Source organism: Scomber japonicus, chromosome 22 (genome assembly GCF_027409825.1).
Source record: "Scomber japonicus isolate fScoJap1 chromosome 22, fScoJap1.pri, whole genome shotgun sequence".
Lineage (NCBI taxonomy): Eukaryota > Metazoa > Chordata > Actinopteri > Scombriformes > Scombridae > Scomber > Scomber japonicus.
Window position 1 is genome coordinate 18274326 of NC_070599.1, and position 11893 is coordinate 18286218.

Consider the following 11893-nt stretch of genomic DNA (forward strand, 5'->3'; position numbering starts at 1 on the left):
TTCATTATTATTATTTATTTTCTTTTATTATTATTATTATTATTATTTTATTTTTTTAAATTATTATTTATTTTATTTTTTTCTTCTAATTTATTCTTGGTTATTGGTATGGTTTTTATTTTTATTTTTATTTTTTTTCTTTGGTGTTTAGATGTTTGTGAAGGAGTATAAAAGAAACATGACATTTAGTTGTTTGTGTGTGATTTTATTTTTGTGTTAGAAACATAACTTTTTTTATTAGGTGTTGGGTAAATGTATCTTTAATAAAATAGCTATATCACTTTAAACATATTAGTGAATAAAATCAACTGGAACTGCAGGGAAAAGGCAGCAAATTGGATGTAGTGAAGATGTAATTGGGTACTTAACTGAAGAACTGAAGAGAAAAACAACAATAATGATTCATCGGGGTGAATTTTAAGTGGAGAAAATCTTCCACACGGACATAAACATCACATTTCCCTGCTTAGAGTTTCCCCGTGAGCCTCTGTGAGGTTAAACTGACTAAATACTCAGCAGGGGTAAAGACAGCTTCAGACTGACACTTAAAAACACGCTGAGAGCTTCGTTTGGTGCAACATTCACATCACAGCTCTTCAAAAAAAAAAAAAAATCCAATTTGTTTCAACGGCAACGGCTTCAAACGTCGGCCAATTAAACGTGCGTCAGTCAGCAAACACACAGAGAGCTTTTTGAAGTTGTAGAGAGAGCCGACGCTTTGTCTTTATATGTGTGTCCACTGCTGTGATTGATAATGTGTGTGTGTGTGTGTGTTTGTGTGTGTTTCTGTGTGTGTGTTTTCCAGAAATTGTCGACGGTAACGTGAAGATGACCCTTGGTATGATCTGGACCATCATCCTGCGTTTCGCCATCCAGGACATCTCTGTTGAAGGTGTGTGTTTGTGACAGGTTGACCTTTTATGTATTTGGGGGCGGGGGGGTGCCAAGCAGGGACTCTCTCCACTCTGACATTTAATAATTGTTAACAGTCAGATTTTTGTACTTTTAACACATTTTAACAGTTGAGTCAACCCTCAAAGATGATGTTAAACACACACCCGACACACTGATAGACAGAAGCTGTATAGCAATAAGCTTAAAGTCATAATATTCATATATTTGAGCAATTCAATTAAATCAGCATTAAAACATTGTTTGGTGAGTTTGGTCCAGCACTCAACCCACATAGAAACTGCAGCTTGTCATATGTATACTTCTGTTTTTGTACAGATTAAATGAAAAGTTGTGGGCTAGGCGCACACATCTGGAAAAAACAGACAGATGCTGGACCCATAAAAACCAAATCAGTAAAGGCAGGAAGAAGTCAGCACACTGTAGCTCCCAATGCAGGTATACTTTAATAGGATGTCAAGAGTTAGACTAAGACTCTTCATATCCTATTAAAGTATACTTGCATTGGGAGCTACAGTGTGCTGTTACAGATGAACCCTTACCCTACTGGTCATACTCTGACTCATAATTAGTCTCTACACCAATTCACATTACAAGATAAAAAGTCCCCATCAGTCATTAATTCATGTTTGATTATTCCTTAATTAAGCTGTCAGAGAGCAAACAGTGTATTCAATTCATTTATGGGGGGAAAAAAGACATTTACAATCACTATTTTATGGTCTAGGAGGACATTTGATTGAATATGAAAAATGTGAAATGATTTTTGAATTTTGTAACGAACAGGTCAAATCTGGACATTTGCATTTACAAAAATGTGTATCAGCTGCACCACAATTTAAAAAAAAAAATACACCTTTTATCTCCAGTTTATTAAATTCAGTATCAAATTTGGAAAAGTCCACCTAGCAATAATATGTGTCGGGTGTTTTTACACCTGTCAAATGTAAAATGGGTCAAAATGGACCCCATACAATATTTAAGGGTTAACAAATTAGATATAAGTTTGTTTTTTTTGTAAACTTCAGACAGAGCCAGACTAGCTGTTTTCAGTCTTTATGCTAAGCTAAGCTAAGCTAACAGTCTCCTGGCTCTAGCTTCATATTTAAAGGACAGATGAGTATCAGCTGACTGTTGTAGTACTCTAGTGACTATGATCAGTGTGTCTGTCACATGAGCAAAAGAAAACACACACAGACCCAGTTTTGAGTTTGTCTCTTTTTGTGTCAATCACAGTCACACTCGCTAATCCAGCGCAACCAAATCCCTTTTTTTCCACTTGATGTTTTCCACTTACAAACAAGTGCTCGCTGAATGCTTCCACTGTCATGAAGTGGTGTAAAAAAACCAAAAAAAAAACCAAGTAGATTTCACACTCCGGGGGACGAAGTGCACAAACATCACAGCATCCCGAGCTCTTTAAAAACACATTCAGATTACACACACACACACACACACACACACACACACACTGGTCGCTTATTTTCATCAGTCACATGTGTGATCAGACTTCACTGACGCTGTAAATCATTCAGCTTTGATTCTTTCCATCCAACACATTTCTCTCCATTTTTCTCCATCCTTCATGTTTTCAAGCCACAAAATCTTGTTTTATAAAGTCTCAGACCTCATGCACCCCGTTCATCCTCTTTAACTCTCCTTTTATTGCTCCTGCTCTCCAATATCATCTGCCATCACCTTGACTTTGCCGTCAGCTTCTTTCTCTTCCCTCCACTGATGCGGGAAACTATATCTTTTAAAACTCCCTCAGGTGCTCCAGCTCGGCTCTAAAAATGAAGGTTGTTTAATGTAAGCGGACAAATATTTCAGAATCATCCTCACTAATCTCTTTTAAGACTTCTTAACATGATATATCCACTTTCCACCGTTCAATCCTCCCATTTTTTCCCCCTCCTCCTTTAGCCAAACTTGTCACAATCTCTCATTCCTCATCCCTCTTTCATCCTGCTTCTCCCACCAGTACTCTCCTTTCTGCTTCCCTTCTTCATTTAAGCATGTTTGAATTATCGCCCCTCATCTCCTCCTCTTCCTCTTCTCTAACCTTTTCCAGAGACCTCTGCTAAGGAGGGTCTGCTGCTGTGGTGCCAGAGGAAGACTGCCCCCTACAGGAACGTCAATGTGCAGAACTTCCACATCAGGTGGGTCTACGATGCCGAACTGTGGCTTTAACAAGGAACTGCAGCCATGGATCAATCTATTTTTAGCTTTGTGCTTTTCTTCCTAACATTTGAACAACCTCCCTCTCTCTCTCTCTCTTCTTTCTTTTCCTACCCTCCTTTCCCCCCTTTTCACCTACTTTTATTTTCTGCCATCTCTCTTGTCTTCCTCCTCCATTGTCTCCTCGTCCTCCTCCTCCTCTTCTTCTTCCTCACGGCTCAGTTGGAAGGACGGCCTGGCTCTGTGCGCCCTCATCCACAGACACAGACCCGACCTCATTGACTACTCCAAACTGAGAAAGGTGCTCCTTCCTTTCCTTCCTTTCTTCTTTCACCTCCTCTGCTTTATTTCCAACCTTCATGTCGACTCAAACTATTTTGTATCTTATATTTCATTTCAGTTTCTCTACATTTCAAATGACATTCATACCAATAGCGGGAGAGTATTTTTATACCTGTGCTTGTGAGCTATATCTCTGCTAAATTTACAGTCTAGTGTTGTTTTTGAAATACCTGCACGTTTGAGTTATGGTGAATTATGTTAATTTGACTACAACTACAAGAATAGTACAACAAGATTTAATATGTTTATCCAGATTTGAGCTGAAAGAGGGAAATGTGCACATCTGTCCTCACATTTATCCTGCAGGTGTTGGAACAAAAAAAAAAAGGAAGAAAGTAAACAGAAATGATATCTGCACACCTGTTTGCCAAAAGTCATTATCATATTTATTTAGAAATATCAATGCAATGTTTCCTTCCTGTCACTATGAATTATGTCATTTACTGTAATTATGATCCTTGTTTGGGGGTCTTTATGAAGAAACTCAGTGCAGTCTTTAAGTGTGCCTGTCTCACATCCATCATGCCCGCCTGCAGGATGACCCCATCGGTAACCTGAACACCGCCTTCGAGGTGGCCGAGAAGTTCCTGGACATCCCAAAGATGCTCGACGCTGAAGGTAAGGGGGTGATGCCGCATCAAAGACCCTCCGAATGTCTCTGCTGAATCGGTGCAGACACACACTGATACCCTCCTCTGCTACACAATACACAGCAGCAGATGGCACAAGGACAAGAGGTCCTTCTTATTTGAAATTCAGCCATCTGCATTAAAAAAATTAATGCATTTTAAATCACTTTAAAAGCCTCTTTCCAAGCTCTGATGGGACTGACCTCAGAAATACGACTATTTTGTAGGCAAATGTCCTCAAATGTGACTCACAACTGCCACTTAATCATAATGCTCTTTACTTTGTCAGCATTTTAAGTGAACCATTTATTTTCAAACGAGCAAACATCTCATTTTAAATTCAAGAAGATGTCTTTTTTTAGATAATCATTTTCTTTCTGATACTTTTGGGAACCTCCTTTTACAGAATATAGACATTTAAACTTGTTTATAATGTTTAAGGATGTTTTCTTTTTACTCTCAGATATTGTGAACACACCCAAACCTGATGAGAAGGCCATCATGACCTACGTGTCCTGCTTCTACCACGCCTTCGCCGGTGCTGAGCAGGTCGGATACTACATTTTTTTTAATAGTAGATTAATATTTATAGCATACTGAACCTTTATTTATATTAATATCCATTTGATGACACATTAAACACTGTCAATACAACAGTAAATCTAATGAATTATGAATCTTGGCTCTTATTGTACATGTATATTAATCGTTACTCTCTCTCTCTGGCTGTCAGGCTGAGACCGCTGCCAACCGTATCTGTAAGGTGCTGGCCGTCAACCAGGAGAATGAGAAGCTGATGGAGGAGTACGAGAAGCTGGCCAGTGAGGTGAGAATAAAAGACATTTTAAAAAAAAACAGCTGCAGCTAAAACACTCCCACTCGCTCTCTGTCTGTCCTGCACATCCGCCTCTGCAGCCCAACTTTAATGCTCCATCGCATGACATCAAATATGAACTCTATAAACTTAACTTCACACAACTCAGCTATAAAATCACAAATGTGGTGCTGCTTTTTTTCTTGTAAATGACTCAAAGTTTCTATTTCACTCGTCAAATTTGGAATCAGTTAATTTTCTTTTGCTCGAGTCATCAATGCTCATGGATGATTGTTTCAGCTCTTCTACAAAGCCAGCGGAGTTGAGAGAGATAAAGAGATGCTCGACAGCCATCTGAGCTAGAAAATAAAACTCTTCACTGTGTCCTTGTGTAATTCTATAGAGAAAATGTCTCTGAGAAAAGTAACAGAGACTTAAACCATCATCACCACTTAGTCACAGTCTGGTCTCTACTTCGACATGAATGAAGGAAAAACCTTGAGTTACTTTCACAGACACACACAATATGACATTTAGCAGAAGGAACAGACGTAAATGAAGCACATACTTTAGATTAACCTTCATTTTTTCCTTTTGCCTGCCTGCTGTAGCTGCTGGAATGGATCCGCCGCACCATCCCCTGGCTGGAGAACCGCGTGGCAGAGCAGACCATGCGCTCCATGCAGCAGAAGCTGGAAGATTTCCGTGACTACCGCCGCGTCCACAAGCCGCCCCGCGTCCAGGAGAAATGCCAGCTGGAGATCAACTTCAACACCCTGCAGACCAAGCTGAGGCTCAGCAACAGGCCTGCCTTCATGCCCTCCGAGGGCAAGATGGTGTCGGTGAGCGGCGCAGATTTTCACCTTTAGAGTATTGCATTTTTCCTGTGCAGCATCTCCGTGGATTTTCAAGCTTTCACATCGATTGAAGGATTACTTTGTCCAGTGTTGTTTTCCATCAGCTAAAGCTCAATAAAGGCCTTTCAAAACCCTCTGCTGTATGATGCAGCAACTAAAGATCTCTCTCTCTCTTCCTCCAGGACATCGCCAACGCCTGGAAGGGTCTGGAGCAGGTGGAGAAGGGCTATGAGGAGTGGCTGCTGACTGAGATCCGCCGCCTGGAGAGACTTGATCACCTGGCCGAGAAGTTCAAGCAGAAGTGCTCCATGCACGAGTCCTGGACTGGAGGTAGGGACGAAAGGGGGAGAGATTCCCAGGATCCTTTGTGGTGAAGGTTTGCATGTTTCTTCTCAATAAGACACAGATACACACGTCAGATCAATTAAAAACTTTGCTTGTTTGTTTGTTTTATGCACTGTGACACCCAAAAAGCTAACGAGGGAAGGAGATGAATATGAGGCGTTCAGGTGCTCGTCTCAAACCCGACCTGTGTAGACTTTTACTCTCTTATCCGTCATGTTTCTGTTCCTCTTCACTCTACAGTAGAAATGCTATAAAATAATCATAAATTGATAAAATCGTGATTGATCACACACTAAAAATTATATTGAGTGCTAAAACTATCCGTAGTGATTTATGAGGATAATAAAAAGCTTCAGTAACTCTGAGAAAAAAGCTTAACTGCAGCCGAGGAAAGACAAAAAAGATCAGAGGACGAACGCATTTAAAAGCTCGTAGTCTTGACTTTCTTCAGGAAGGTCGTCCATCGACTTCACATCCAACATGATTTGTGTTTCAGGTAAGGAGGACCTGCTGGCCCAGAAGGACTACGAGTCCGCCTCTCTGATGGAGATCAGAGCTCTGATGAGGAAGCACGAGGCCTTTGAGAGCGACCTCGCTGCCCACCAGGACAGAGTGGAGCAGATCGCTGCCATTGCCCAGGAGCTTAAGTAAGGCACCGAGGGGGAACAGAGGGATGCTGGGAAAACTGGAGATGCTCATTTTCTTTATTATTTAGGGTTTTTTTTTAGTATTATGTTGTTTGAAACATGCGAAGACGTGTGCACAGTCAGTGTTGAGAGGTTTTCTAATGTCGAGGACAGAGGGGATAATTGTGAGGATGATGAAAAGGAATTAGAGGAAGAAGGAGAGATTGTTAGATGAAGGTAGGAGGGCTGATACAGTGATTATAGGACGAGAGGAGAGAAGCGATGCGTGTGAGTAAAACCACGGTGAGAGTCGACATTGATGTGAATACTAGAGAACAAAAGATGCAACAGATGAGCAAAAAGCACATCAAGGAGAGCGAGGAAGAGATGAAAGGAAGCTTCATAAAGAGCAGAAACCTCAGATCTCACTTTTTCCTTATTCTGTAGCACTCCTCAGGACTTTTTTACCCACCACCCTCCCTCCCCTCCCTCCATACGTAGTTTCAAGTTGTTCCCTTTGATGCTACATACAGTATAATGTGAACTATGCATGTATAATTTATCATTTATTACTTCACATATTTTATGCTCAAATGATCGTTAAGTTGCAGAAGTGGGCTGCAAAGGGCTTTTATAAAATGTGGGGAAGAAGAGACATTTATTTTACTTTGACCCCCCCCCCCCCCCCCCCCCCCCCCCCTTAGATATGTATTTAAAATTACAATGAGGTAGCAAGTTAGCTTAATTAATTACATTTTACATTTACTTTAACAATCATTTGATGTTAAATAAATCAGATTTCAGCTCATTTTGAACCATTATTAAATTTCAGTCTATTGTATCTTAGTAACAGTTTGACTCTGTCGTCTCCTCCAGTGAGCTGGACTACCACGATGCTGCCACAGTGAACGCCCGCTGCCAGGGTATCTGTGACCAGTGGGACAACCTGGGTACCCTCACCCAGAAGAGGAGGGATGCACTGGAGGTAAAAACTAAAACCACCCAGTTTGAATGTTGAGCCAGAAACATCGGGGTTATATAGAGTTCTGCTTTTAACGTTAAAGTTTATTCATCTTTATAATGTTTGGGTTGTAAAATTAAAAGTAATGAATATTCTTTTTATTTTAATTTTATACTATATATTAAGTTTCAGCACTTCTGCCCGTACCTTCATTTTCTAACATCTCTCTCTCTCACTGTGTGTTTGCAGCGTGTGGAGAAACTGTGGGAAACTATTGACCAGCTGTACCTTGAGTTCGCCAAGAGGGCGGCGCCCTTCAACAACTGGATGGACGGAGCCATGGAGGACCTGCAGGATATGTTCATCGTCCACAGCATTGAGGAGATCCAGGTGATTTATTTTACTTGATATTAAGCCAGCGTCACATTTCTTATATACTTTTAGGTGCCTGATTGGTGATTATTGATCCAAAAACATTAAAATACATTCAGAAAAATAGAATAATCAAGTCATTTGTTACCAGTGTCAGATGTGCTCTCTCATGCTTCTATCATATGAAGTAGTTTTTTGCACCCAGAGCTCCAAACACTTGTTATAATTGGTGAACTACACATATGTGCATCATAAAATTCACAGATATAATAAAAAGACTTGTTGAGTTTGCTTTTCTTTATCTGACAGCTTACCAAACTAAATATTGTCTCTCAAAAAGCAAAACTTGAAGATCAAAGAAACACTGTTCTGTGTTAATTTAAATATTAAAATTGCACTGACAGTAATCTCTGAAATAAGTGACATTTAAGAGTCAGCTGGTAAGAAGCTGCAATAATGAGCTCAAATCATCTGAGTGTGAAAGCTGCTTTTTTCAGTCTGCACTGCTTTCCTGGAGTTTTTAGTAAAGATTTCAAAGGAAGAAATAAATGTGTAGTATAACGAGCAGTAAAATGATACATTGTGCATTTAAAAGTCTCCCATTATCCCACCATCTGTCCTCCTCAGAGTCTGATCACAGCTCACGACCAGTTCAAGGCCACCCTGCCCGAGGCCGACAAGGAGCGCATGGCCACCATGGGCATTCACAGCGAGATCCTGAAGATCGCCCAGACCTACGGCATCAAGCTGTCCGGAATCAACCCGTACACCAACCTCAGCCCCCAGGACATCAGCAACAAGTGGGACGCTGTGAGTTCAACCCAAAACACACACAGTGGTTGTGGAGGAATATATATTTAAATGATTATAGATCAGTAATCCAACCTTCTGGTTTGTGTTCGCTGACTTTATGTAAACAGGAAATGTCAACCTGACCCACGCTCTGTCTCTGTGTGCTGCATTTGGTCAGTCAGCTAATAATAAGTACAGTACATTTAGGTTAGAGTGACACTGAGCGACTGCGAGCTCTCAGGAGAAATCAGAGTGAGTGCAGCCGCAGAGTGACACACATCTGACCATCTGCACTAGAAACAGATTGAAGAGAGATCTGTGGGAATCATTAAAGAACCAGAGGGTTATCGGCTAAACTGGAACAATTACACATCATTTACAAACACAACTACATTTTAATTACTTTTATATGTGTGAAAAAACATAATTAGTTTCTTCTGTACTTTCCTTGTAATAAGTGTAATAAGTTGTAAATGGGTTTCATAAGTAAATCTAAATATGTAACGATAGAAACAAACCAAGCTTCTCAGTTTGGAAGCTCTCGTGACTGTTTGGTTGTCGTGTCTGCAGGTGAAGCACCTCGTGCCCCTCAGAGACCAAATGCTCCAGGAGGAAGTGGCCAGACAGCAGGCCAACGAGAGACTGAGGCGCCAGTTCGCCGCCCAGGCCAACATCATCGGACCCTGGATTCAAACCAAGATGGAGGTAAAGTGTTTCTGCAGGAGACGCCGAAACTGAAACTGAATCCTTTAAATTGCCAAATAACAATAAATGCACGAGGAAATAAAACAGCAGGGTTAGGACCATTTATAATCATCAAACCGACTATTTTTAATTTCTTAACGTGTTGTGATGTTCCTGTTTTTCGTCCCTTTCACCTACAGGAGATCAGCCATGTGTCCGTGGACATCGCCGGCTCTCTGGAGGAACAGATGAACAGCCTGAAGCAGTACGAGCAGAACATCATCAACTACAAATCCAACATCGACAAGCTGGAGGGAGACCACCAGCTGAGCCAGGAGTCCCTCATCTTCGACAACAAGCACACCAACTACACCATGGAGGTACGCTCTAAACTCTCTCACTAAAAGTCTCTGCGTTTTCCTCCGCCTCTGGTTTTCCTCTGGGTGGATGTTAACCCTAAATGTGATCCTCCGCAGCACATCCGCGTGGGCTGGGAGCAGCTGCTCACCACCATCGCCAGAACCATCAACGAGGTGGAGAACCAGATCCTGACCCGCGACGCCAAGGGCATCAGCCAGGAGCAGCTCAACGAGTTCAGGGCCTCCTTCAACCACTTCGACAGGGTGAGGCTTTCACCGACCCTTCAAAATAAAACTCTCACAGAGTGGACGAGGAAAATCCAGTCATGGTGCAAATGTGACAAATTTAGTTTAAACGAGTGTTTGGCAGGTGATAAAAAAAACAACAAATAAGAAAAATTCAATATGACGTACATGTATGCACCTTTTTTCTCATTTTAGCTACAATAATTTCACATTCACTATACTATACGTTATTCTAGCAGCAGCAATAAACAGAAATATGTTTAATTCATCCAATAATTGTGTTTTTCCTTTGCAGAAGAGAAACGGCATGATGGACCCAGACGACTTCCGTGCCTGCCTCATCTCCATGGGTTACGATCTGGTGAGTTCAAAGAGGACATTTTTACCCTGAATGGACAAAATTGTACTTTTTATTATGTTCATTTTATTCAGTATTCCTGTAACCTGGATTCACTCAAATTTAAAGAGTGATTAAAAAGTGATTCGATCTATTGACTTCTTTATACGTTGATGAACTAATATCTGTTTCTCCGTGACAGGGTGAGGTTGAGTTTGCTCGCATTATGACTCTGGTGGACGCCAACAACACAGGCGTGGTGACCTTCCAGGCCTTCATCGACTTCATGACCCGCGAGACCGCCGAGACCGACACCGCAGAACAAGTCATGGCCTCCTTCAAGATTCTGGCTTCAGACAAGGTGAGCTATGACTTCCTGTTCACTTTACATCAGTTTTAAATCATTAATTACACAAGTGTGAGATTCAGCAGATTGTTAGAAGACAAATTCAGATTTATTACAACTTTTAGTTTTGATCTGTGAACTCTGACATCACTACGACAAAGTCTAACCAGTCATCAAACATTTCTCCTGGAAGACATTTATGCAGTTATCTGGTTTATAATCTGGTTTTACACATAAAACATTTGCATAGTAGAGGAAGTAGAGATTAAATGTAGCCCTATGAGACATATTTCAAAATAAAATGAAATATAAATCAGTCTGTTTGCACTGCTTGCACAAAGGAAGCAGTGGTTTGACTGTTTATAAAGAATAAATCACCATCCAAATTCTGTGTTAGACCTTTTCAGTCAACTTCATTACAACTTATTAATACAGCTTTTACACATATGTTTGGAAGTTATGGTCAAAAAGCTTAAATAAAGTTTAAATGAAAGTATTTCTGAGTTAATACCTGTTGCCTTCGGGTTAATTCTGACCCAGATTTACAGTAATATGTTTACTACAGCATGAAATATAGTTGATTGTCACAGTACTCAGATCTGATTAACTCGATGATTCATTTATTATAACTGACGGCAGCAACGGCCAAAATTTCTCTTTAAAATCTGGAACAATAATAAATGATTTTAACAACTTATTTTGGCTCAAAAGTGAAACATTACTAACTTCATGCTTGAGTACTTAATATTTCAAAGTGTGTAGGCTGGAAATGCCAAGAACAAGAAAGTAAAATAAAAAAAAATGAGTCACTGCTCTTCATCTTTTGGTTTTAACATCTCCCCCCTCTTCTTCATCTCCTCCTCCTCTTCCTCTCTCCAGAACTACATCACAGTGGATGAGCTGCGCAGGGAGCTGCCGCCAGAGCAGGCCGAGTACTGCATCAGCCGCATGACCAGGTACGTCGGATCCGACGGCCCCACCGGCGCCCTGGACTACATCTCCTTCTCCAGCGCCCTCTACGGAGAGAGCGACTTATAAACACACCCCTCCTACCCCCTCACACCCCTTCTTCTCTGTATCCCTTACTCCTCCC

At 40.9% G+C, this 11893-nt stretch overlaps 1 protein-coding gene across 1 annotated transcript in view; it reads left to right on the forward strand.

The window, feature by feature from the left end:
- Nucleotides 1–11893, forward strand: part of actn3b (actinin alpha 3b) — a 33071-nt gene extending 21178 nt beyond the window's left edge. The window contains exons 4-21 of the mRNA XM_053343513.1: nt 806–892; nt 2984–3071; nt 3313–3391; nt 3969–4050; nt 4525–4610; nt 4795–4887; nt 5487–5717; nt 5915–6062; nt 6574–6724; nt 7580–7688; nt 7914–8054; nt 8664–8846; nt 9399–9533; nt 9713–9892; nt 9989–10135; nt 10413–10478; nt 10657–10815; nt 11680–11893. Of these exons, the coding sequence (XP_053199488.1) occupies nt 806–892; nt 2984–3071; nt 3313–3391; nt 3969–4050; nt 4525–4610; nt 4795–4887; nt 5487–5717; nt 5915–6062; nt 6574–6724; nt 7580–7688; nt 7914–8054; nt 8664–8846; nt 9399–9533; nt 9713–9892; nt 9989–10135; nt 10413–10478; nt 10657–10815; nt 11680–11838 (2324 nt within the window). The 3' untranslated portion in view covers nt 11839–11893. The remainder of the gene's footprint in view (nt 1–805; nt 893–2983; nt 3072–3312; nt 3392–3968; nt 4051–4524; nt 4611–4794; nt 4888–5486; nt 5718–5914; nt 6063–6573; nt 6725–7579; nt 7689–7913; nt 8055–8663; nt 8847–9398; nt 9534–9712; nt 9893–9988; nt 10136–10412; nt 10479–10656; nt 10816–11679) is intronic.